At 52.3% G+C, this 26,040-nt stretch overlaps 8 protein-coding genes across 8 annotated transcripts; 7 read left to right on the top strand and 1 right to left on the bottom strand.

Annotated features, from left to right (window-relative positions):
- Positions 1-84: 84 nt before the first annotated feature.
- On the top strand, positions 85-1,551 carry TRIVIDRAFT_45954 (uncharacterized protein; the record flags this gene model as incomplete). The annotated part of the gene is made up of 3 exons (XM_014102608.1): positions 85-141; positions 210-854; positions 910-1,551. 3 exons carry the CDS (start codon positions 85-87, stop codon positions 1,549-1,551), a joined length of 1,344 nt encoding a protein of 447 aa, XP_013958083.1.
- A 239-nt stretch (positions 1,552-1,790) lies between these two features.
- TRIVIDRAFT_147072 (uncharacterized protein) lies at positions 1,791-3,629 on the bottom strand (the record flags this gene model as incomplete). Its single annotated transcript, XM_014102607.1, has 4 exons — positions 1,791-2,671; positions 2,734-3,017; positions 3,076-3,458; positions 3,516-3,629. 4 exons carry the CDS (start codon positions 3,627-3,629, stop codon positions 1,791-1,793), a joined length of 1,662 nt encoding a protein of 553 aa, XP_013958082.1.
- Positions 3,630-5,028: 1,399 nt separating this feature from the next.
- On the top strand, positions 5,029-6,654 carry TRIVIDRAFT_45722 (uncharacterized protein; the record flags this gene model as incomplete). The annotated part of the gene is made up of 4 exons (XM_014102606.1): positions 5,029-5,101; positions 5,161-5,282; positions 5,356-5,518; positions 5,570-6,654. The coding sequence occupies 4 exons, from the start codon at positions 5,029-5,031 to the stop codon at positions 6,652-6,654; spliced, it is 1,443 nt and encodes a 480-aa protein (XP_013958081.1).
- A 716-nt stretch (positions 6,655-7,370) lies between these two features.
- On the top strand, positions 7,371-8,219 carry TRIVIDRAFT_45525 (uncharacterized protein; the record flags this gene model as incomplete). The annotated part of the gene is made up of 4 exons (XM_014102605.1): positions 7,371-7,437; positions 7,503-7,542; positions 7,620-7,636; positions 7,705-8,219. 4 exons carry the CDS (start codon positions 7,371-7,373, stop codon positions 8,217-8,219), a joined length of 639 nt encoding a protein of 212 aa, XP_013958080.1.
- Positions 8,220-10,781: 2,562 nt separating this feature from the next.
- TRIVIDRAFT_190781 (uncharacterized protein) lies at positions 10,782-12,362 on the top strand (the record flags this gene model as incomplete). The annotated part of the gene is made up of 3 exons (XM_014102604.1): positions 10,782-10,833; positions 10,933-11,171; positions 11,232-12,362. 3 exons carry the CDS (start codon positions 10,782-10,784, stop codon positions 12,360-12,362), a joined length of 1,422 nt encoding a protein of 473 aa, XP_013958079.1.
- Positions 12,363-13,509: 1,147 nt separating this feature from the next.
- On the top strand, positions 13,510-15,002 carry TRIVIDRAFT_135909 (uncharacterized protein; the record flags this gene model as incomplete). Its single annotated transcript, XM_014102603.1, has 3 exons — positions 13,510-14,406; positions 14,485-14,641; positions 14,746-15,002. Coding segments are annotated over 3 exons (1,311 nt in total), but the record flags the coding sequence as incomplete, so codon positions are not given.
- A 627-nt stretch (positions 15,003-15,629) lies between these two features.
- TRIVIDRAFT_215912 (uncharacterized protein) lies at positions 15,630-16,632 on the top strand (the record flags this gene model as incomplete). Its single annotated transcript, XM_014102602.1, has 1 exon — positions 15,630-16,632. One exon carries the CDS (start codon positions 16,156-16,158, stop codon positions 16,447-16,449), a length of 294 nt encoding a protein of 97 aa, XP_013958077.1.
- An 8,083-nt stretch (positions 16,633-24,715) lies between these two features.
- Positions 24,716-26,007, top strand: TRIVIDRAFT_135225 (uncharacterized protein; the record flags this gene model as incomplete). Its single annotated transcript, XM_014102601.1, has 3 exons — positions 24,716-25,019; positions 25,085-25,224; positions 25,303-26,007. Coding segments are annotated over 3 exons (1,149 nt in total), but the record flags the coding sequence as incomplete, so codon positions are not given.
- Positions 26,008-26,040: the final 33 nt, after the last annotated feature.

Raw genomic sequence — 26,040 nt, 5'->3', positions numbered from 1 at the left:
GCCACAAATCCTTCAAGGGATTCTACATCATCGTTGAAGCTCCATCTTGGGTAGAATCATGCGCTTACCTTCCCGCTCAAGGAGATGGCCGGGACCCCATCCAGTCGTGGCTGTGACGCCTGCCGGAAGCAAAAGAAAATGGTTCAGAGTTTGACCCAATTTCCAAGATAAGACCAGTAAAAGTTCAGTAGCTAAATTGTCTGTATTAGTGCGATTCATTGAAGCCGGCGTGCTCTCGCTGTACACGTCTTCAAATCCCTTGCATTGGTGCAAGCCAGTGCCGGTTCATGTTCAAGGTCCAAACGACAGCAAATATACCGAAGAGGGCGTTGAAAGGCTCTGAAAAGCATGACCAGGAAGAAGATAGCTCCTCAGTCATACCCGTCGGCCACCCATCATCCCCCCCCAGTAATGCCATAACTTTAGCAACAGGGGCCTTTTTCTCAGTCCTAAAGGTTGATGATCCACGGTACGACGTTACTGGTTGGACCGTCTTTCTAAAGGAAATACCCAAACGTATGGGCACAAGTGACGTGCTTGATGCGTCGGCTAAGACATTTGCGAATACGCTCTCCGCAGTGCAATCTAAACAACCGCAATCTGTGGAGAACCTATCACAATTCGGCAATGCTTTGCACATTCTACGGGGCTCATTAATGGGACACAAGGATCAAATAGTAGACTCACTGTGTGTCATATATCTCCTTCTTCTATGTCAAGGATGGCTTTCCGAATTGCCAGGTCAAAATGTCAACCACATAAACGGCATAATGCACCTCCTAAATAAAGTGTCAGACAAGGATTGGCAAGGCGAATTTGAAAGTCAGATTCTGGTAACAGTGTGCATGGTGGTGGTATGGCATTCGTCTATCTAAAGAGAAAGAAGATACTAACAATTCATCTTTGTAGATATTTGAGAGTATTGCTAATCCGAGTATAAAATTAAGCCCCTGGCTCGTTAACCTGAAGAAGACGTACTACGGACCCGAGAAGCCTTGGGGAGTCGATGACCACAGGGGGATTGGCACTCAAACAATCACAGTGGAGCACATGGTCAGGATGCCAGGCTATTTCCAGGAACCAGAGCTTCACTTGCATGACCTCAGAAGCAGCTACCAAGTCGCCTTCAGCGAGTCTAAGAGCTTATGTGCTTATGTTATAGCCATGGCCGAATCAATAACGCCTGAAGCTAATGCCTCCTCTTTCAGAGCATACGTACGTACCCAAAGTGTGGCATCCATCCTAGTCTCCATCGGACTCCTTCTAGGCACCATTCTTCGAATATTCGAACCCAGCAATGAAATTCTCAAGACAGAGACTGCCTTTCTCATTTCGGAGATTGCGAAAATTGCTGTAAGAGCATCGAGTTATAGGCCCTTGGGCGCGATGCATATACCGCTTAGTTTATGTATGGCCTGGGCTGCGGCAGATAATGCAGAATCAGAGGTCGAAATTGAACGTATCGTCAGGGAATACGAAGCGGATTTTCCTAATGCAAATTGGCTTGACATTGCAATCTGGTTAAGAGCCAAGTTTGAAGGTCTGAAGTAAAGAAGAAAGCCGGCGCAGGTACTGGTGCATCATGAGATGATGCTCATTGAGTCAGGAAAGGAGTTCCCTGGAGGGAATTCCCCGGCTCCTTGTTGCGTGATGTAGATGGAGTTCATATTAACCATGTAACTCTAAATCGATAGCAACCGTATTTCGCAAGATACAGCTCATCTCGTGTATTTGACCCTTGGTTGAGACAGATACTAACAGTGACATTATACATAATTAATATGCTCCCTCTAGGTAAAGAGACCCTTTTGCAGCCACTCACATCTGTATCCGGCAGTGGAATCTTGCGCAGTGATAATCCCTTCAGACGTCAAGATGTTGGCGCTTGCATTTGGTCCCTGCTGAGGGAATGATGGTAGGCTATGGCCATTCGGATTGCCAGTCTTGATAAAATTGGTAATGTGTCCTTGCCACAACGATGCCAGAGATTCTATCACGGGAGTACCAAAATTCTGTCTTCCGTATCCGTTCCAGATGTGTGATTCATCATATGCATGGAAAGGGGGGCTGATGTTGAACTGCATGTTGTATGTTCGGTTGGCAAATGCCTTGGCCCGCCAGTTTGTGTTGCACGCAAAAATGTTATCGCCTATAAAGTCAAGGGTCCGCACTGAACCTTTCCCAGGATAGAGATCTTTGACTATATAATTGGCCACTTCATCCACAATGCCTGGGTAGAGCTGGCGAAGGAGAGATATGAAATCATCATCGGTCTGTACAAAAGGTTGTGAATATTCGCCGCCCTCGTAGCGTGTATGGCTGAGCAACAAACCGACGTTCTTGTGGAATCTGCCGGAAGAAAGCAACAGGCCTGGTAGAGCAGGCACGAAGTCTCCATCAACCACGGGTCCATAAGCAAAATTGGTCTCAACGCTGGATATATGAGCAACATTGGCCTCCATCAGTGCCCTGGTTGGTAGTTTGCGAGCTTGCTCGATTGTGCTTGCATTAAGAAACTTGAGGAAATATTGGGTGATATTTTCGGCTTGGAAGTTGGAATCGATAGGAAAGTATCCAGGAGAGTTGATGAAGGCCCTTGCAAAGGGAGGCGGTCCTTTTTTACCACCATGTGCCGTGATATGGTGAACAGTGCTGCCGCCGCCGGCCGAAACTGAAGAGCATACAAGTTAACTTGAGGCTACCTGAATATCAAAAGGAAATGGTGGTACCTACGACCGCTAAGGGTCACCTTGTTTGGATCTCCCCTAAAGAGATGAATATACTTCTGCACCCACTGAAGAGCAAGACGTTGATCATGGAGGCCAGCATTCGCAGTACCATTTGCCGCTCCAAGAGACGGTCCAGCCAGCCAACCAAAAGCCCCAAGCCGGTAGTTCAAAGACACATAGACGAAGCCGTCTGAGCCATCGCTTCGGCTTGCATTGATCAGGCCAGCCGGGTCAGTGGCATCAACGATATTATTCTTGTATCCAAGGATGTAACCGCCTCCATGCATCCTATCCAAGGCATCAGTAAGTTGACATGAACTTTCATCTTCAATAGAGTGGAACGAACCAGACTAAAACGGGAGCTTTCTTCGTCGTCGTTCGACGGTCAAACACAGCGCGAGGAACAACGACATCGAGAAATAGGCAATCTTCCGTCTGCCCGGGAAGCTCCAGGATAGCTTGCGCATTCTTCTTGGTGATCAACTCTTGCGCTGCGTGCTCTGCCGTGTAGTTGTAATTGGACAGATCCCCATTTATAAACGCATGCCCAAAATCCGAATTCGCGATGCTCCAGCCTGGAGACCCTTGAGGGCACATGATAAGTGACCCATTGCCCTTCTCCACCACAAGATTCCGGCCTGTTGGTGGCTTTGGAGCAGAGAAGCGTAGATCGCCGACTGGAGGCTGGGCGTATCGAATGTTGCTAAAGGTATAGAGGCCGGTTGTATCCTATGATGGGTTAGCAGAGCTACTTCTCCGTTGTGGAAGGAGACAAAAAGGTCATACGTTATACTTGAGCGCCTCGTGGATCTCATATCCCAAGTCCACTTGAGGGAGACACTCGCCTCTTACAAGTGATAGTTGGGACACTACTATGCCTAGGATGATAGAGGCTCTCATGTCGGCGAGTTTGCTGTCTGTTGCTGAGATGAGAATCCGAAGAGAGACAATGGGCGTCCTATGTAATTGTTTAATGTATAGCTTCATTGTACTGCTTTGCCGGAGTATTCGGTCTCTTAAATACATTTACCGGCCCCCTCTCCTCAACAACGCTGAACAATGATTTGGATCTAGATTTACAACCTTTCACCCTCCATCTGGAGTAATCACCCGCCAACGCATAGCCCACCAAATTTTACGTGGGTCGAGCATCCAGACAAATAATATCTTTCATTAGTAAAGAATGGCATGGCGTAGACGTTGGAAAGCCTTCAGGAGGATCGGCGTAAAGTGCACAAGGATATATGTGTACTCTGCTTGTACAATATGATGCTGTCTCCAGGAGCTTAAAGATTAATTCATTGGATTCTATATAAAGTTGATGTCAAATTGATACAGACGGCAACCCTATTGGACAAGGGAACTAATTATAGGCGAAGAATGGCGAGTGCCGAGGGTCGATCACCGCGGTTCTTGGAGAAACCGTGCGCTATGGGTGGCCACGAATCCTGCAGGAACGTGCACATGAATCCAGATTAGGCGTATTTGATGGATGGAGTGTCGAACCCATTGTGATGGGAAAAAGAAAGATTTGCCACGGTGATATAGAACAATGACATCTTGTGTAAGAGTGTAATTGACACGATTGATAATGATATTGGATTAAGAAATGCCGTTATTGTAGGGTGAGGAAGTCAAGGATATCGTCAAGCACTAGCTAAGCAAAGTTGGCTCAACTGCAGGTATCCTGACACGACGAATGATTTGTGATCTACCTGTGCCTAAGATGATCTCTTGAGACATCAATGATAAGAATAAGCTCCAGTAAATGAATTGAGTTTCGTCTTCAGACCAGTGACAAGCTCAACCATTCTGAAGCTCCCGCTTAAACCCCGGCAAACCCCGGCAATGCTACGTCACAGCGCAAGCAGCGAGCGCGGCATCGGCAAAAGTAAGCTTCCGTGTTTCGGTTTGTGATTGGCCCTGCCATGTTGGCTGCAGAAGCTCGGGAAAAAAAAGTGGGCAGAGTCAAAGCAGCCTTGTCCAGTCTCGCTGCTGTTCTGCCGCTCTCCTCGTCGGTTCGTGGGCCAAATTGCTCCTCCAGCCAACTTTTTGTGCATGACACAAGCCCTGGGGTCTTCTGGACGAGGCCCTGCAGGACCGCATGAAGCCGCATTCGGTGCGCTAAACGATTCCATCACCACCTCGTTGCCGACTCTGGATTCTGCTCTTGGCTGCTCTCCGCTCTCCAACTCGTCGTGTCCGTCCCTCGACCGGCTCGCCCAGCGCTCTTCTGCCCTCGTTCGATCGGTCGGTCGGCTGGCCTCGGGGTCTGGTTCTGGTTCTGGATCTGCCCATCATGGCGTCGCAGCAGGTTATCTTTGCCGAGACCATCGCCGGCATGAAGAAGGCCTTCAAGCGGAGGGCCTATGGTGAGCTCTCCAAACGCTCTCAGCTGAGCCGGATCACGCTAACCCGTTGGCGTCGACAGAGTCTGACTCCGACTCGGAGATCGACAGCTTCACTAATCGCGGCAACAAACTTAAGAAGAGGGCGCGTTTCGCACACAAGGGGCAATTGATGCCCACGGCAGGGCCTGGAGCCTACAAGGAGGTACGACCGACCGTCGATACGCACCGACGCCGCCCCGTGAGGCGCGATGGCTCACCCAGCTAACCTGGCACAGTCTGTCGAGTACGCCGGTGTTCAAAGGTCCATTATCCATCGCAACCCTCCCTTGGTCGACGATGACGGCTACGAGTTCGACAGCGACGACGACGAGTCCCGCGTCGAGGAGGCCATACTGTCAGCTGCAGAGCTGAATCCATATGCAAACATCCGCTTGGAACGTACGTTTGCCGTGCAACCCGCCTGGGCTGGGCTCGCGCTGACTTTAACAGACATCCTTGCGCCCCTCACTGCTTCAACCGACCTCCCAACCCATCCCGTCTTCTCCAAGCCCTTCACCTCCCATACCCTCACCGAGCTAGTCAAACAAAGTTCTGGCATAATGCAAAAGGAAAACCGGTCGTTGTGGCAGGTTCGGCATTTATGGACCTCGCTCTGCGGCGATTCTACTTGGGTGCCGTGTTCGACCATGGTCGGCACCAACGACATCGATTTTTATACTAAAAACAACGAGGCTCACCCGCCTCAAGATCTCTCCAAGGCGGGCGATAACGTGTCTTCACCATCCAACGTGAATGGCGAGAAGAAGCCTGATGCGTCCGCGCCTCATACTGCCGGCACAAATGAACCGGCAAAATCAGACGAGAAGTGCGCCGCTGCTTCAGCAGATGCCGACGTGCCCATGGGCGATGCCGAATCACCTGGGAAGAGAAAAACACCTCCCAAGCAGGATGAGGCAATGGAAACAGATGACGCAGTTCCCAAGGAGCAGTCTGATGAAACACAAGACGCGAAAAAAGAAAACGGCAAAAGCACACCTAATGGCGACACTGGGAGAAATACAAACGGCAGAGAGCCATCAAACGAAAATACAAGTCAAGGTCGCAAAAAGGGAAGCCGGCTACCTAGCGAAGACGTCCAAATGCAGGACAGCGTTGAACAAGCAAACAAGACTTCCCAAGAAAACCCAGAAGCCAAGCAGGACGCGGAGGCTTCATACATCCACCCAATGTTCCTGCCGCCTTCAAATGCCTCGCTCGATCGGAACCTCGGCTTACCAGACGCTGAAGCCGAAGACATCAGGCGGCTCCTTGCCTTGTATGTGCAGAAGCAAGAAGAGGTCTGTCGAGGGGCTGCGAGACTGCACATGGGTCTGCTGAGGGCGCAAAGGCTCCGTAAAGATGTGCTGGACTGGTCAAAAGCAGAGGCACACTGCGGCCCAAATCGAGACATGTCAGATGGCGAAGACTGGTACGACAAGGAGGAATGGGGCCTGACAGAGGACCTCAAGAAGGGCCAAGACGAAGAAGAGGAAGACACTGCAACGGCAGGAAAGAAGACGAGAAACAGGCGGTAAACATGTCACTAATGGGCGGCGTTTTAAGGCGTTGTGAGGGAGGGAGAATATCCAAACCAGCCACGACTCGTGGATGAGCTGATGATGACGATTTCTGTATTGTGAGGGACGTGAATGGATTTATAGATACCAAATGCCGGCCAGTGTCGGCAGCATATAGGCTTTTGTCCCCATTGGAGACGCCGTGAGGAATTTCCGTGGGCATCGGAGAAGGGGGATTCTTTGGACACGCGAGCTTTTGCTACCTCATACATGGGCAGTGTATTTTTAGGATTAGCGGTTACATTTCCCCTGGTTATTCTGGCAGGTTCGTGCCCATACTACCAGCTAGTACTAGTTTTCATCCTCAACGGAGTAGGCTTCTGTTTTTTTTTCTTATGCCCTGTCATTTCCAGGCTGGCAGAGGCGGCTGAATGGAATTGGAATTGATAAATTTGCTTGTGACAGACGCCAATTTTGTTGAGGGCCCCATCTGAGTGACCAATCCCCGCACCCGCAGGAGCTCGAGCTGCATGTACTCTTCGTTAGCAGGTACATTCAATGACGCTATGCCCTGTGACCTTGGACTTTGATTTGATTCAAATTCCCGACCAGATGCAGCCACGTTTCTCTCTCGCTTGTGATCGCCATTCTCTCTTCTTGGGTTCCCTTCCCATTTCTGCTGTTTACCCTCTTCTCTCTAGTTCCCGAAACTACCTGCACGCACAGAGCTCGCGATGGCGTCATCATTCAACGTAGCCGACCTGGCCGAATATATCGACCTGGACAAGCAGAGCCTATTGAGTAAGCGGCGAAAGCTGTCCTGGCAGATGAGTTGAGAGACAGGTGTCTAATCAGTGGGAAAACAGTCTCAGTAGGGTCAATCATCTTCAACCCGCTCTTCTGGAAGTAAGAATCTGATGGAAACCCCCCCGACATGTGATGACATTGTTTGGTTTGCTTGCTTACACATCGTTCTGCTGCAGCATTGTCGCCCGTCAAGGTACGAACCCATACTCCGATCTCCCGATTGGCAGGTCACAGGCAGCTGACCATCATGTCGTTCTGCAGAATACCATAACAAGATCCTGACAAGGCTGTTTGGAGGCAAGCCCTACCCGGCCTGCTATGCCCTCGCCGTGACCATCTTCTCGCTGGGCCTCGTGCGCGATTGGCTGTACAAGGTGGCCCTGTCTGAGCAGCCATCGCACCCGCTTCTGACGACGCTGTACTCGCAGGCTGCCGGGTATGCGCTGCTTGCTATCGGCAACATCCTTGTCGTCTCGTCGACGTGGCGCCTGGGCATCACCGGCACCTTCTTGGGCGACTACTTTGGCATTCTGATGGACGAGATGGTGACTGGATTCCCTTTCAATGTCACGTCGGCACCAATGTACTGGGGCTCAACGATGAACTTTTTGGGAACTGCCCTCGTCTTTGGAAAGCCCGCCGGTATTGCCTTGACCGTGGGCGTGCTCATTGTGTACATCATCGCCCTGCGGTTCGAGGACCCGTTCACTGCTGGGATTTACGCCAAACGGGAGCGAGAGCGCGAGGCGGCCAAATCTGGCAAGAAGCAGAAATAAAAAATGGCCCTCGGGTCTACATTTGACAGCCGATATTGTGCCACGCCATTTAGATGTATGAATATTGCTGTGTTGGAGAGGGGCTGGAGGCTACAAGGGCCGGGATTGAGAGGGCGAGTTGAACACCTAGCATGGCGTTTTTGTGCTACCAGGGATTACTGTATAACAAAGTCTTTCAACAGACTCGGATGCGGTTTGTTGGAAGGAGGATTGAAAAAAAACTGAGTAAATGGTTGGGAATTCCACATATACCACTAGATGAGGGTTGAAAAGGCTGGGCTTTTGAGAGAAGAATCATACCTTTGGTTTCTTTTGAATACGTTTTTCGTGATGTTTTGACTTTCGATTTCTATCATGTCTTGCTAGCGATGCTGTGAGCTTCAATCTCAATACCGGCACGACGGATCCAGTGTCGTATTCCGATTGAATGCCGGCATAAGACCGATGGCATTGCGCGGCTTGTGGGTTTGCTTTTGCACTGCCCCGGGTGTAAGAAGTGCTTGCAGCTATGAGTGATTAATGGATCTGTCACAATTATTCCGAACCATGGCACCGCAATTGCTCTACGAGGTTCTGTTCCAGATGCGCAAGTCCTCATCCCGCCCTGAGCAGCTCCAATGATGTCAAGATCGTCGACGCCTCTCGGCCTAGAAAATCGGCCAGACGCGGGGAAACATCTGGGGAAGAAAACGAAAAGGGGAACCACAAGGCGCAAGAACACGTAAGAAAAATAACCCAAGCATGTGACCGTTCCTTGGTGAGAATACGAGTAAAGAGAAATAAGAGGCGGCGCAGAGGCTAGAGGACCCGGATGGGAGCGGCAGCCGGCTAGCCGAAAGACTACCTGTTCTCAGCCTTGAACATCTCCACTTGGAGAGAGTTTGAGAAGAAAAAAAGGTGCCAGAAAAAGGTTCCGGGGAAACCCGGTCTAGGAGAGGGGGCCGCGAGTGAAGAGGTATGAAGATTGCATGTGTGTGATGTGATGTGATGTTGTATTATGGAGGTAGACGGCACTGAGGTTCCGGGCTTGTGGCAGGGTCTTTGATTCAAATCGTCACGAAGCTTCTCGTACTCCGTACAACAAGGTGGAATTACTCAACGAGTCAAAACATTGCAACTGTAAATACCGAGGCCGCTGCCCCTGCTGACGACAATCTACGTCTTTCTCTTGACTCGCCTCCTTTCACGAGAATCGACATCCGGCGCTCTCCCACCCACTAACAAGCAAAGTCATCTGCAGCCCGGACCAGCTTCTCTTTGGCCGGCAGTGATCAAAAGACCCCAACCCTGAAGCCCCCCTGACTTTTTCGGCTGTTTGTTTAAACTTGCGCTTCTAGCCGCGTGATTCACAAGATTTTTTTGGCTTTACCCCTTGCATTAAATCCTCTTACGCAAACCTAGACCGTTCCATTTCCCCGGGCTTGCATCGCCGAGGCGGAGCATACCGGCCGGGCCTCTATCTCGACGACAAACCCATCTGCATCTGCATCGTCTTTGGGAGCACAATCGGGCTGCAAATCTTCCAGTTTTCTTCGTTCCATCTGCTCCAGACGCACGAGAACAAGACCTCGCATACGAGTGGATAGCCAGTGACAGTCAGCCCTGTCGGAACGTCTCGAGATTTGCACGCCAGTGAGACCGGACCCAAGTGCTTCCGGGCAGATTCGGGCTTGTTGACCCGATGCCGTAACAGATACGAATTACTTTGCAGCTCCTACTTCTGTGTTAGTCAACGCTCTCTTCCGGAGTCGATCCCCGAGGGCCATTAATTAGCCTCCTCTCTCCACCCAAGAAAAGATCAGAGCAGGAGAAGAAAAAGAAGAAGAGAAGAAGAAGAAACAAGCAATTTTTAGACAAAATAATCCAAGACACACAGAGTTCCTCCCGAAAACGCCAGTCATCCAAAACCAGCGCAGCGGTCTCCACTTTCTTTTTTCAGCGTCCGTTGTGTGGCTGTGGCCTCTTAAATCCAATCGCTTCCGTCTTGTTTCTGATTTTGCTTCTGTGGCATGCCACGACTGTTCTTACGCTGCGCAATTCTCTGATTGGTAGGGGTGCCGGATTGATGGACGGGGGACTGAAGCGAGGTGCATGTATGCTTCTGCTTTGACGACATTCGAGCTGAGCGAGAACAAAACGAATCCGACGTGAAAAACTGGCATATTTTACCCAGAACTGGATATTTCTTAAACAGGGATCCTGCTTTGCTCTTATAGGTGGAAGGTAGCAGCGCACAAAAAAGGGGGGGTAGGAGACGAAACCAGGAAACAACTTGGGACGACATCAGCAGTTGAACAAAGGCCAAAAATGGACAGGATACCCGGGACCGAGGCCGGCGATGTCGCAGACGACTCAATCGCCCGTCAGACGCCGCCGCGGATTGTTTCCTTTGACAGAGCCGCCGACAGCAAGACGCAGAGCGCGCAGGTTGCAACGGGGGCGATACTTGAGACGAGCGGCGAGGATGGCGGTGCTGGTGATGAGAACTCGGTCACGGCTTCGAATGGGCGCAGCTCAAGGACGAGACGCAGGACGCTGTTGGCGAGGCTGAAGCATGTCTTGATGACGTTTGGAAAGTTTGTGGGACCTGGATTCATGGTTTCTGTTGCATACAGTAAGTCGGTGTAGCTCCCATCATGGACGAAACAAGAAGAAAGAAGATGAAGAAGAAGAGAAAGGATTGAAAAAACGCTGACTTAATATCATCGCGCAGTCGACCCCGGAAACTACTCTACCGACATTGCGGCGGGCTCTTCGTACCGCTTCAAGCTCCTCTTCATCGTCCTGCTCAGCAACCTCTTCGCCATCCTCCTCCAGAGCCTCGCCATCCAGCTGGGCACCGTCACGGGGCTCGATCTGGCATCGGCATGTCGCGCCTATCTGCCACGATGGCTCAACTACTTTCTCTATGCGCTGGCTGAAGTTGCCATCATTGCCACTGATATCGCCGAGGTATTTAAGACTGATATCCCTGGTTAGAACTATCTGGTGCTGACTGTTGTTCTTGTTTAGGTTATTGGCACGGCCATTGCGCTCAACCTCCTCATCCCCAAGCTGCCCCTTGTCGCCGGCTGCGCTCTATCTATCCTCGACGTCATGGCCATCCTCATTTTCTACCGCCCAGACGGCTCCATGAAAGGTCTCCGCATCTTTGAGTTCTTCGTCCTCCTTTTGGTTCTGGGCGTCGTCATCTGCTTCTGCATCCAGCTCTCGCTCATCAAGCACACCAGCGTCGGCGAGGTCTTCAAGGGCTACCTCCCCTCCTCGGCCATTGTCCAGTCCGACGGCCTCTACCAAGCCTGTGGTATCCTCGGCGCCACCGTCATGCCTCACAGCCTGTACCTGGGATCCGGCATCGTCAAGCCGCGCCTCAAGGACTACGATGAGAAGCACGGTCTCATGCCCCAGGAACCCGTGTCGGCGGCTTCGTCGACCATGGACGGAAGCTACGATAAGGTCTTCTACATTCCCTCTCTAGCGGCCATCAAGCACTGCCTCAAGTACTCCATCACCGAGCTGGCGCTGTCACTCTTTACCTTTGCCCTGTTCGTCAACTCGGCCATTCTCATCGTCGCCGGCGCTTCTCTCTACGGTAACCCAGACGCCCTTACCGCAGACATCTTTGGCATTCACCAGCTGCTTTCTAGCAGCATCTCGTCTGGCGCGGGAACCATCTTTGCCCTGGCCCTCCTCCTCTCGGGTGTCTCTGCCGGTATTGTATGCACCATTGCCGGTCAGATGGTCAGCGAGGGCGCTCTCCGGTGGAGAATGAAGCCCTGGCTGCGACGCCTCATCACGCGATCCATCAGCATAACGCCTTCCATCATCATCGCTGGTGCAGTCGGGCGAAAGGGTCTCGACTCAGCCCTCAACGCCTCTCAGGTCGTGCTCAGTACCGTACTGCCATTTGTGACGTTCCCGCTCATCTACTTCACTGCCCGGTCACGGTACATGATGGTGCAGCCTGGCCGAGCTCGGCTCCAGATCGAGTCAAGGGAAGGGGAAGATGGCCACCCGATTGGCGGGCCGGCCACGGACATGTCCAACGGCTGGGTGCTCATCATTCTCAGCGCCCTCGTCTGGCTGCTCATTGCCGTGATGAACGTCGCGAACCTGGTGCTGCTGGGGTTGGGCAATTCATGATGACCTTTTCTTTACTGTTTTCTTTTCTGCTTCTTTTATGATTGGCTGTTTATTCTTTTTATGTTCCTGCATGGCGCTGCGATGCAAATACTAAAATTAGACGTTGGTTCTATTAGAGTTGGATGAACGTGGGGGTTGGCGGCATAGCTACAAACCTTCACAACTATTCAGCATGTGTATACGCGTAATAGTATTAGAGCAGTACTCGATATGTATATATTAGTACTAATACTATATTCTGATATTTCATCTTGGGCAAGTCAATATCATGATATCTCGCTTGTTAGTCTGGTGATTGCGATTGTAAAAGCACCGAATTGTGACAGCCCAGGCCATCTCGAATTGCTTTTGTGTCGTAGCCTCACACGCCATCACCGCTAAATAGAGAGAGACAGTGGAATCAATTAGACGGCATTCCAAATCAAGCCATTAATCCACCCTCGAAAAAGTGCATAAAACTACCCAATTAAACCGATCCACAGCTGGAAACAGAGCAAAACAAAGCCAAGAACAAAGCAGTTCGCAAGACCAAAAATAAAAACAGGGCCGAAAAAGCGACGTCACCACATGCCCCCACCGCCAAAGCCCCGAATCATCTCCAGCCCCGCGTTTTAATCACCCAAAGGGACCCTCCAAACTGGCAACGCATTTGCCGAATCTCCTCGCAAAAGCCGCACAAAGGGATCATCATCGGCTGATGCCAATCGTTTCTGCAGCGGGCGGTGAATCAAAGACATCACGCGAAACGACCCGGAAATCAGGCGGGCGCTCGGCTTGCGCGACAGTACAAAAGGAGCTCTTTGAGAACCTGTCTTATTAGCTCAGCTGAGCTGCCTGCGACAACGTGGCGCTGCGGACGTGGATTGAGCTGAATACCAGCTGAATATCGTGGCACAAGACGAGCTCGTCAACCCTCGCAGGGCCTGTACAAATACATCGGCGCCGCGGAAATCTCGAGAGGTAGCTTCTGGAAGCTCCATTTACAGCCTGGTAGCTCGAGGGTTCAAGGCGTCACTGCTTATACACCTACATACTCTATCTGCCAGCTAAGCTTCACCTCGGCCGTCCAACATGTTCCAACAAGTACGACGGCTCCATGTTCCCCTCGCCTTGCGGATCGCTATAGCCAAATAACTAACGCTGCCTACAGAAGAAGCCGTACTCGGCCGTCACGGTCACCATCGAGACGCTCACATCCGAGGCCTACGAAGAGGAAGACCTCAGCGGCATCCCCGATCTCGTCGAGGTCATCACCCTCCAGGCCTCCGGCCCCACGGAGGCCGCCCGCGCCATTCGAAAGAAGCTCAAGTACGGCAACGTGCACCGCCAGATCCGCGCCCTGGTCCTGCTCGACGGCCTGATCCAGAACGCCGGCCCGCGCTTCCAGCGCACGTTTGCCGACGAGCCCCTGCTGGAGCGGCTGCGCGTGTGCGGCACGTCCGACCTCTCGGACCCAGAGGTCAGGAAGAAGTGCAGGGAGCTGTTCAGCAGCTGGTCCCAGTATGCGAACAAGCCCGGCTTGGAGAGGATTGCCCGGTTGCACAAGGAGCTGCCGAAGCGCAAGGTTGGCGTCACGCAGGAGAGATCGCGCGTGCTCAAGGAAACAGAGAACCCCTTTGGCGACGACGAAGATGAAGAGCCAACGTCCCCGAAATCGCCATCCCCTCCCGCCGCCGGGCCCTCGTCGTCATCCCACAGTCGCTCGTCTCATAGCCGCGGATCGTCAATGGTTGATTCGTTTAAGCATCAGCAAGCATCTTCTCTGTCGTTGTCGAGTGGCGGCGGGTCCATATTCAGCTCCAGCTCCGACAAGAAAAAGAAGAGCAGCAGCAGCAGCAAGACCAAGGGCAAGAGGAAGCCCTTCAACCTAGAAGCCGAAAAGGAGCAGATGAAGTCTGTCATTGCAGAGTCGTCGCTGGCAGCAACGAACCTGCTCAACGTGCTGCAGACAATCAACCGTGAAAAGGAGCGTATTTCCGAGAACAACCTGGCCGTCGAACGATTTGAATCTTGCAAGCTTCTCCGTAGAAAGGTGTTGCGCTTTGTATGTCCTCACCACATATGTTCCCCCCTTAGGGAGCCTCCCTTGGCATGTATTCCCAGAGAGCTAACCCTCGAGTAGATTCATCACGTCGACCATGAACAGTGGCTAGGTCCACTCCTCCACGCCAACGACGAACTTGTTCGCGCTCTCATGACCTTTGAGCAGCTCGACCAGTCCGTCGATGCCGACAGTGACTCGGATGACGAACTTGCAGAGCAAGCTCACTTATACAGAAGTAAGAACTGCCCCTTCTGGCAACTCCAAAACCTCGCATTCGTCAAAGCCCTGAGACTGACCCTAATGTCTTTTTTTTCTCCTTTCTAGTGGCTGCTATAAAAGGAAAAGAAGAATTAGCTGCCAAAGAGGCCACGACCTCCCCAACCCGGGCCGAGCACCCCGACATCGCCGGTCTGAACATCAACTCGTCCCCAAGAGCGACCCCGCCCCCTCGGCCTGCCTCGAAGCCTGCCTATTCAGCGCCGCCGATACCACCGCCGCTGCCATCGAACCCCCGACCTACGGCCCAGCAGAGACAGGGCTCGTACTTGTCAGACGAGGAGGATGATGACGATCCGTTTGCTGATAGAAACATTGTTGAGTGAATTTGATGGATATGCCTGGTATTTCTTGTTTTTATTTGTGTTCATCTATCGTTTGGGTATTCCCCTACTTCTCGGGTCTCTCTTGTTTATTTTTTTTTTTTTCCTAGTTGTTTTGGATTTTATTCTCGGGGGAATGCTGATATGGGATGGTTCAATGCGTGCTGGAAAGCGGGCAAATCTAATGATTCATGAGGCCATGATACCGCGTGTGCAATTCATTGAGTGCCTTGGGTCATCTGAAAGATTACCAAAACGAGCAGTTGAGATTTCTCTTCTTTTTATTTTCTCTTATTTTCTTTTCCAATAAATGTTTTCTTGCTGTCTTATTCCCATTTTGGAGAAGGGTTGTGCTTGGTTTGGGCTAGTTTGTGATGTTCAAGTGAAGTTTTCTGAGTCGAAATGTCGTCATGTCCGTCCTTGGGTCCGACTTGGGGTGGCGTGTTCATCCTCTTGCATATCATACGATGAGGCACTGGATAATACCTGGGACATGTTTTCATGTGATGGTACGTGAGGACCTTACAAATGCCGAGGGTTTGGAACTGGGGTGAATTACACTTCATGTGCTGTTACCGATCCCTTACTAGAATCAAATTGATTGCCATGATAGACTATTTCCACAATCATTACGGCTAGTTTCATGATGTATCTATCTTAATACAATAGATGAAAATACCACCGTCCTAAGAATAAGATTAACTAAATTCTCATCCAAACGGGCCCAAAACACATCCTACTCAAGTCTATCAGCCAAGCTTCAGGGTAAGCAATATTCAGGATCCCGAGATCTTGCATACACAATACTGCCACAATACAAAGAGGGTGGAACTTGTGTCAAAGTCGTCACCGAATATATCATTTCTATCTACACCCTCCCCCCACATGATGCAAGAACAAAGAGAGGAGGAAAACAAGATCGGACCCTCAAGGTGCACGCCACCTCCCCATTTGTCAGAAAACGGCGCCGAAAATATGCACGGTCCCAAGGCCCCCCCCTCGTTCACCACAAAGTGCCGTTGTTATTCGGAGACTTTGCACGGAAACCTCTTCCCGTTTGTGTTATCCGGAGACTTTGCACGGAAACCTCTTCTCGTTTGTGTGTGTGTCTTTATGATTTCTGCTTTGTTGCTAGAGACATTCCTCCCCAATGGGCGGTCTAAAAGCTCCTGAGGGGGTAGCATTCCGGCGTTTACGTCGGCCGACCCCTGGGACTCGACGGACCGTAAAACGGTCAGCAAAGGCAAGGGAAAAAAAATCAATTGCTGCTCGCTGCCTGAATAAGACGCTAGCCATGCCGGATTATTTGCTTTCTTTATTTTTGGAAAATGTCACTATTACCTCAAGAAGGGCCAGATCGGCGTGTATAGAAGGCGAAATTCCGTACAGACAGCGCCGCGGATGGTGTCGGTTCGGATGGTATCGGAATACTTACATCAAATGATGTGAAAACGGCCCAAGGCAGTCGTCAAATCTTGCCTCCACAGTCAAATGGCGCCAGCTATGCATTGAGTGAATTGTCGCAATAGCAAACAATCAAATTGTGCTAATAGCCGTGGGGAATGTTGAGAGCAATCGAGACCCCCTCCGTCTATCATGAGTTCTGGGGGCTCTCATGATGAAACCATCAGAAAAGACGAACTACTGGAACTCATTCCTAAATGATGAAAATGGAGAAGCTGAGTTCACTGGTTATATCAAGGACCGGACAATTACGCACGTTTAGCACGACCACGAGGCAAGGAACCGCTTTGGCCGCAGCCTCCCCCGGACGGGACGGGAGAAAGGAGCTCAGGACAGAGAAAGGATCAAGCAATTATCATCAGCTCGTGGCAATCTTCAAGCCGCTATATTCTCCCTCGATGCCGAAATTCAGGTGCCAGATGAAGCGCTGTGAGACACAGCGTTGCCGCAGAACAGGGTGTCTGAAGCTGCCACATGGTGTCGTGTGCTCCTCACCAAGTCCCAAGTCGGCATCGGATATCCCCTTTCTGGCGTTTTCCAAGGCGTGGGGGTGCACGGAGTTGCCGGCACTCATTGCTGGCTTTCCTTTGTTGGTCAGGATAAGCCCGGTGTAAGTAGGATGCAAGGATAGGAATGTAGTCAGCGCTTCATTGGGTTCCAAGTCGCTGGATGTTCGAGGCGGAGAGATTGAGGCGTCTCGTAAACAAGCAGACTATGCGTCGATCTCTCTTCTCATTGGGCTTGGCCATTCTTGCAGACTTTCATTGGCGCTCCTAGTTTCATTAAGCGATCAAGCCAGCCCTCCGAGTGAGTGGGTGGTGAGGATCCGTTTGCATGTTTTCGTACTCGTATGAAGTCCCCGAAAGAACGGAGTACTCCGTCATCCGTCGTCCATATTCGGGACCCAGTTGACAATAGTAACAACTGGCCACTGGACCAAGCCTAAACCATTGTTAGATACAATCCTGATCCGTCGCCCCAGCTTGCGGCGAGAATACTTTGCGCTAAATAAGTGCCCATGCACCACAAAGGTTATGTCCTAGCTGGCCAAGCGATTAGCCCTAGGTTGCAATTCCAATAGGGAGTGACTATCCAGCATCCCCTTTGCTCGCGTCCCAATTTTAATAGTGAAAATAGCAGATATTAGAAAAGAGTAGTAGCGATAGTAGCAGATGCTTGAGGATCCAGGGACCAACCAGTATTGGATAAAAGGCCTTTCCTCTGCACCTTGTTACCACACTTGAACTCGACGGATATTCGCTGGGGCGTGTTGGATAGCCAACCAACTTGGGATGCTGGATATTAGCCACGCCCCCAAAACACTGCTGCCAACAGCAATGTGCTCCCTGATCAGGCTCCATGGGCGCCGCGCCCTGTTGGTGGCGCTGGTTTTGGAAACTCTCGACGTGTGGGAATATTGTCCCTCTTGGTTGTTTGCCATGCCATGCCATTCCGTGTTATGCCTTGGGAGTGGGAATGGGAGCGAAACGAGCCTCGGGACTCATCTGGGCCGCGGCCCATCCAACGGTGATGACGCTAATATTAACTTGCCCGTTGAAGCTTTGCGTACATGTAGATCAGCTGTCGCAGCACTTAATATCATATCCTGGTCCCTGATTCCGTGGTGACTGGGGTGGGCGTGATGGTCGGTCGTTTGTTTCACCTGCGTGGTTTCAAGATTAAAAAGCCGTGGTGCGACGGATTCCTTGCATGCCACCAGCCACTTTGAGCGCGCCATGCGTCTCTTGGCTGCAAGGTAGGATATAGCGTTGGAGGCTCATCGGATATCGCGATCCTTGCCACGAGTATTGGAGAAAGGTTGCATGCACACGCACAATTGTTTGTGCGTACTCGAGCTTGCAGTTTTGATTGGCGGATCGAGTAAACAGACTGGAATTGAAGCATCGAATTGTTCCGACTGGGTGAAATAATGGCTCTGCGGCTCTGTGTTGGGTCACGCGTCGTTCAGGTGACCTTGCCCAGTTGTCAGCATGGCCTTACAGTAGTGCATTTCATTTTTTTCCCCACGACTTGCTGAGGGGTGGGCAAACCAACAAGCTGAATTACTCTACTGTACCCGATCCACCACCGGAGCCCCTTCATTATGGCCGCGCATTTCAAGTAGGGAGGATCATCCCTCATTACATCATTCGCTATTTTTAACACTTTGGAATTGCACAAACTGATACTGCGGATTGATTTCGGGCGCATACGAGTAGAGGACAGAAGAGAAATTGCGTTGAGGAGCGCGCCTGTTAAGCCGTGCAAAGCCAAAGCGCGGACAGACACTCGAGGCTGCAGAGGAAGCCAATGCATGGCCGCCGCTGTGGACTACCCAGCTTTGCTACTACGACGGATCACGGAAGCCAGCAGCCGATCATGGTGATCATACTGGACCGGCACTGACAGCGAGGGGTGGAGGACAGACAACTACCTGTACACCACGTTACGTATCGCTAGGGTCCGTCAGCCATACGACGGTCGGTTCATTGGTGGAGGCCGGGCTGGGGCTCAGGCTTCTGGAACGCCTCGAGAAGGATTCGTTATGCTAGCTGTGCGTTTGTGCATGCTCGCTCTCCGTACTTGTGCGCAGCTAGCGACTGGCGGCGGGGCGTGAAAGCTGGAGTGAGTTAGGGAGATGCATGGGGCTGGGCGAAGCCTTGTCGCACCCTCGTCGCCAGTGACAAGGATCGATCCAGGAGGGTGGAGCCGAGTCGAGGAGAGAGCCGAGAGAAATTCCAGAATCCTGCCACGTACGGCTAGAGCAATTTCCGCCAGGATGCATTGGCCATCGGCCTCTCCACGCAGCCAACCAGATGCACAGACAAGGAAACCGAGGCGGCACCCCTGGCTCGCAACGGCGACAACGGAGAGAAGGGCTAGGAAACGACGTTTGTGTTTCTCGAGCCGTTGGCTGGAGCTAATGACGGTGGGTGGAGTGTCATGCAAGCCTTGCGGGAAAGCGGTCATTCTCTGGCCGTCTCATCGCTGCCTGGAGGCGTGACCCGTTTCTCCTGTCGCTATTGTCAGGATGGTGGTGCCCAACAGCCTGTCGCCTGCAGATGAAATGTTTGCTGCGAGAACTCGAACGACTGACGGGGCACTACTAGCATTAGTACTGTAGGCAATGGCAGCCGGTCGGTTTGGCGGCTTACTCTCGTACATACGAGTTGCATACGAGTGCATGCAGCCTGTTTACGAAACACCTCTTTGTCTGGTTGTCTGCGGCATGGTGGCGAGATGCCAGCGTGGTCACCGTCACCCTCCTAGCGGGACGTCTGGGTCCCAAGTATCCTGTGCTGGCGATCCGGGAGCTGAGCTTGTATATTGCACAGTGCCTACGCAATTACCCGCACGCGCGGGCCGCTCCATCTTATCTCATTTAGGATGAGAGATGTGATCGATTCCATATGGCTAACCGTCATGGCGGGCACAGATGAAACGTGCGCTTGGCCGTAGCGTATGGGTGCGCTCTGCATTTGCATCTGCATCGCGTGAGCATCGGAGGGACAATGATCAGTGGGCAATCGCCAAGCTGCGAGATGAAGCTGTCGCGACAAATGCAAGTGGCCCATTTCCTCGTTCCCTTGGATGAAATAACGTGGCGCCATTAGCCCTGCCGCTATGCCGCTGGTACCTGAGGTGCGTCGCTCAGTGTGTGCTGCGCCTCTGTCCGGCAGCGGTAGCATGACCTATCCGCATGATTAATCGAATTGACGGAGCACTTGGAACTTGGATGCTCGTAATGAAATCCATACATTTCCCCTCCGTCCCCGTAGCATTGCATTTGCTGCTCCCTTGGGGCTAGCAGCAATTGAGGGTGCTCTTCCGATTCTTTTCCTAGTCCATGCCTATTCCATACTACTAGTACGGAGTGCTAGCAGTGGTATGAATGCTACTATGTGGTCGATTGATTGTGATGATGACCTTGCAGCCGACTTGTTTCAGATGGCCCATTAAAACGCACGAGTACAAGTCCGTATAGTATAGTACGAGTAAGTTTGTACTAACTCTGCTGGCGTTGACATGTAGCACGTACCACCTCTTATTTCCATCATCGTCGCGGCTAACAAGCGTCAATCTGAATTACATCATTCGCATCTCTATTGTTGGACCCGGCCAGTCTAGTGACAATTGCATGCCTGAGAGATAAAAAAAGAGTGCATGGGTTCATTAGATCGCGAGAGGCGTTGTCTAGCAAGTCTCTTTATTGGCTGCACGACGTTGTCAATCGGCCGAGGCCCTCTGGACTGCGCTATTGATCGCCCGCCATGCACGTTTGAGGGAAATGAATTGCTGCTGCATGTGCATTACAATACTACATGTGCTCGTGCAGTACTCGTGCATGCATATTTGCCGCATCTTGTGCTTCTGTCTAACACCATGAGGCCAAGTGGTTCACGACTGGCTGGGCCAAGCCGTCTCCTCCTCCCTACCAAAGGGGGTGGCTTTGTCACCGGTACGAGTCCTTGGGAAGATGGGAAAACGCACCAAAGGGAGAGACACCATTGATCGATCATTGGAAGCGGACGGCTGAGATTGGTGCTGACCGCAAGTACGAATACAGCTACCTCTGCTAGCAAGACTTAGCATCAACATAAGCTTGACCTGCTAACTACATTACCTTTTCCGTGCCGCCAACCGTCTAGAAGGTGGCGGAAAATTGCCCGTCGCCACGCCCCCAGAATGCCCGGCTCTCGCAACGCCTGACGATGCTTAGCCGGGGAATATTCGCAAGCACAGGTCAGGTATGGATGTACAACGCACACGCCAATCTCTGGTAGTTGTTGGGGATCGCGGTTGAGGGGCTTGGGGGGGTCCAACATGGCAACATCGTCTGGCGGTCACCGCGGCTGCGCATCATAAGCATCATGAGCAGGCGAACGCATCGACATGTTGCTCGTTTCAACTGCATGAAACACCAACGCGAAACAAAACAAAAGTGTTTGCTCTGCAATGTTACATCAATGCTCGGCGTATTATCGATAGAAGAGGGAAATGGATTCTCACCGGTCAGCATGCTCCAGCGGACCCCAAGCAACAGCCGGAAACGCCGCTCCTGGTGGGTTGCGGATGTGGCACCAAGATGCTAATCCATAACATAAGGTAAGATGACTGCCAGTCCTTAGTGGCAGCCGGGGAGGAGAGCAGGCACTGCGGAGGGCGCCTCAGATTCCTCCTGTGCCCGTTGTGAAATGAAATGAAAGCAAAATGAGGGCCCATCTGGCTGTTTGCTCTTTAATTTCCAGCGGCGAGAGACGTTCAAACGCCCACGTACTATGTACCGTGTCTGAGATGATGCCCTGCATGTCCTCCCGCTCTCTTGCGATGCCATGCCATGCCATGCCATGCCATCCACGGATTACCTCACCTACGGAATCTGGCATGGCATGCTTCAACGTCAGCCAGCCAGGGCTGTTTTAGCGTCGACGATACAAGCACTGCCGCTAGGATCAATATTACCTTGCAGCCGGCCAGGTAGATGCTTCCAAGTTCCCATTTGAGGGCCTTGCATGCCTGCGTACCTCTTGTACCTACCGTACTGACCTCTGCAGATACAAGAGGGATATAGTCTAGTCCTCTCCAAGTAGATGCGTGGATGTATCTCCTAGGGGGGCGGGCGAATATGTGTGCACGCACCCATGGTTCACAACCCACGGCGAGCTGTAATAACACATCAATTTGATTCATCTGCGCCTCCAGCTCCCTTTGTCATAGTACTTGATGTTACTACACAGCACCCTTCACACCGCATGTAGCCGCCACTCGAGGACTGGCTGCTGCGAAACCCCAAATGCCCAAAAACGGCATCAATTCAAGCGCATCCCTGCCCCGTAGTGGCTTTAGCGCTGGGCCAGGCTAACAGAGCCTGGCAGCTCCACCGCAATGAATCTTTCTTTGTACGTACCTAGTAGTACATCGGGACACTGTGGAGTGAGACTTTTGCGTCTTGCCCAGGTCCCCAGCGAGGTACTTGTGTACTGGGTACGGTGCTGTGGCCCCGAGCGGCGCACGCGCGTAAGTACTGCTACCTGGCCGACCCGAGGGATACTCGTACCGCTAGCAACAACGCCAGCTGATTTCCACCCGAGCACCAACCCGCTTCTCTTCTCTCCTCTCCTCTGGTCTGGACAGAGACAGACAAAGGAAAGCTCTCATGATCGAGATGCCGCATGCACGAGTACTGCTATTCTGAACCAACTCCTTTCGCAAACGCCAGAGCAGCGTTTCTCCTCACACACCCCCTCCCACCTCTATCAAACTAACTCCCGAGTCTTGTTCTTGCCCTGCTGGCAGCACGAGAGTTTGCCTTGTGCCGTCTGGTTATATTAGACTGCAGCTGGCTTTGCTCTTGGTCCTGAGCCCGGGACCCTTTTGCGATCAGAACGTCCAGCTCTCCGTTTCATCCCTCAGGTCGGCGTTCCAGACGACGGGCCCTCCTCCTTTGCAGCCCCAGCCCTACAGCACTTGGCCAGCCGGTGAATGATACGCAGCCCAGGCAACATTGAAGCATCCAGCTGCTGCATTCCTGAGAGCACGCACAGGGCTCGCCTCTCCTTCACGTGTTCCCATGCTTTGATCGCAAACTGCAGACGACACAGAGCACAGAGCACCGAGCCCATCGCTTCAACTTCCCTCAGTGAGTCTTCCTGCACCTGTCAAGACATCAACGCTGCGAGTCCATACATCCACACCCCTGTTTGCTTGCCTGGGTCTCTGGCGCGGCGCAAGGGTGAGCCGGTCCAGGAGATTTTTTGTTCCATCTTTTCTCGACAGGCCCACCCCTGCACTCTGCCCTGCACCCAGCCAGCAGGCCTGTCATAAAGGCTTGGGCCCCTAAAAAAAGTTACGTCGTTCGCCAGTTCCAGAAGCACTTGCTTTGGACGACCGCATTTTGGCACCGACTTTCAATCCATTTTCCCACCCTTTTTTCCCACCTCACCCACGGGCCGTTGCACCGTTTCTGCTTCGACGCCTCTTCCTTCTTTTTTTCCATTTTCCTTTTTCTTCCTTCTCTCTCTCTCCTCTTCCTCTTCGCCAGCCCTCCTTTAGCCTTGAATCAGCCCACTGTCCCGCGACGCGGCTGACCGAATAGGACCCAGCCTTGACCACCCGGCAACACCCTCGACAAAGCGCCCGTTGCATATTGACGCCCCGGTCCGGCTTATGATCAGTCTTTCTCGCTAGCAGCTCATTGCTTCCGCTCTGCAGGCTGACTCGACCGCTCTGAATCGTCGTGACAAACGGGCTCCTTTTCTTCCTCCGCTTGATTGGAATCTTGGGTGCCAAATTTCAGCTGCCATCACGTCGGGCTTTCCGTCTCGCATGCGACATCTCCTTACGACTTGAAGAAGCGCTGTCGGATCTCGTTTCTCCCTCGCCCACTATTCGAACAGCTTGCGCTCTGTCCTACCGAGTCGCTTGCCTCATACCGTTCTCTCGCTTGCCGGTGCCTGCATACAAATATCCTGCGACGCTGCCCCGCGGTGGCCACACACGTCGAGTTATTACAACGCTGCATTTTTCCTCTCGAAATACATATTCCGAGCTCAGACATCCGTTCGCAAAAGCGGGTGTAGTGCGCAACGACACGATTCGTGCTACATAGCAAAGACTTTCGTTTCCGCGATCCCAAATTGGAGGCGACGACCCGAAAACGGTGGCGGCGCAAAGAAAAGCAGGACCGAAGCCCTGACACTCTCTGCGTCTTATCAGATCTCAAAAGGTACGTCTAAACTGTGTTGATTTTCCAGGTCATCTTTCCAGGAATGGATCAGACGTCGGCTGGGTGCTGTTGGTGGGTGGCCCAAGCTCTTGGGAACCTTCAACTCCTGCCCAAGTCGATTGGGTGGCGGATAAAGTCTCCGTGGTGGCTTCAAACGGCTGGCGGAACGACTCATGGCTTGGCACTTGATCGGATATTCTCAAACGATGATATCACATAGTCTACCATGTGTGCATATACTTGACACTGAGCTCAAGGCTGACTGAAACCCGAATAGCTTTATAACCTGGCTCTCATAGGTCGCCCGCTGGCACTCTGCCATACCATGTTACCCCATACTCTATCTTCGTCCGCAAGGCCGAATGCCGTCATGTCTTCAGCGTCGCCTGAGGTTATGGACATAACCAACATGCTGAACAACAAAGGCGCCATGACGCACGGACTTGGCGGAGGCATTCCCGACCACCACCACCATCACCACCAGCATCCTCACCTTGGCCTCGTCAAGCATGAGCCTACAATGGATCGATCAGCTTCTCCCCACATGTCCGAACATTCTTCCTACTCCGCCCACAGCCTATCTCGTGCCTACCCTTCGCCGACGGCGATGCAAGCCCCTATGCAGATTCAGAACCCTATGCACAGTGCGATGCAAATGGGCGGCTTCGCCGACATGTCTGGCATGGGTAGTGTGCCCAGCATGGCTATGCACCATATCCCACAACAGCCACCGCAGCAGCAGACCCCAACGGCTCCCGTTAAAGCATATCCCTGCAGCACTTGTGGCAAAGGCTTCGCAAGAAGAAGCGACCTTGCCCGTCATGGTGAGTCCGGCTGATATAGAGACTGAGATCTCAAGGAAGTCACTTCTAACATGTTCATGATGCAGAGCGTATCCACACAGGTGTTAGACCTCATGTCTGTGACTATCCCAAGTGTAACAAGCAATTCATCCAAAGATCTGCCTTGACCGTTCACCAACGGGTGCATACCGGCGAGAAACCCCATCACTGTGAGACTTGCGCCAAGGTAAGCTAGTCATCAGCGTTGAGCTCCTCTGCTCTTCGAGCAAAATAAAGCAAAAACGGCTAATTCGTGATATTGCAGCCGTTTAGCGATAGCAGTTCTCTGGCTCGGCATCGAAGAACACATTCGGGAAAGCGTCCTTACAAGTGCCCCTATGCTGATTGCCAAAAGACATTTACGAGGCGCACTACCCTTACACGGCACCAGAACCACCACACAGGCACCATCGAAGAGGCTGCGGCTGCTACTGCGGCGGCGCTCGCAGCCTCAAGGGCCAAGAACGGAAGCCAAGCTCGCTCCGAGGGTGACCACATGTCTAATCATGGCTCTCCTCTGACGACGCCGTCACCTAGCCAGCATACCATGATGTCTCCCGCCCTGGACCTTTCGGGATCCAACGGCCTCAACCGACACCCTGCCGACTTCCAGTACATGACACAGGGTGGCACGCTGCCTCCTCATCTCCGCGTGGGCAGTCCTACGTCGACGACGTCGGCCGCCAGCTACAACAACGGAATTCGGCCAACCTCGCACCCTACCGGCTACGGTCCTCCTCCTACTCTGGAGCCCAACTTGGAGCAACACCCGGCGGGATCTGGAAGCGCAGGTGGCAGTCCTCACATGAGCCAGGTTGGCTGGCAATCTCCTCAAACCCATTCGCCAGCTCACAACGCTGGTAGTTACGTCTACCCCGACCCCGATGGTTACCCTCCCAATCCTTCCATGAGCCAGATGTACTACGGCGCACCACAGCAGATGCGACGGCCGCAAAGCACAGAGCCTGGTCTGGTACACATGGCTTAGTGGGGCCAAATGCCC

The sequence above is a fragment of the Trichoderma virens genome (genome assembly GCF_000170995.1).
Source record: "Trichoderma virens Gv29-8 chromosome Unknown TRIVIscaffold_5, whole genome shotgun sequence".
NCBI classification, from domain to species: domain Eukaryota; kingdom Fungi; phylum Ascomycota; class Sordariomycetes; order Hypocreales; family Hypocreaceae; genus Trichoderma; species Trichoderma virens.
Note: the sequence above shows the minus strand (reverse complement) of the source record. Positions and strands in the feature narration are given on the sequence as shown.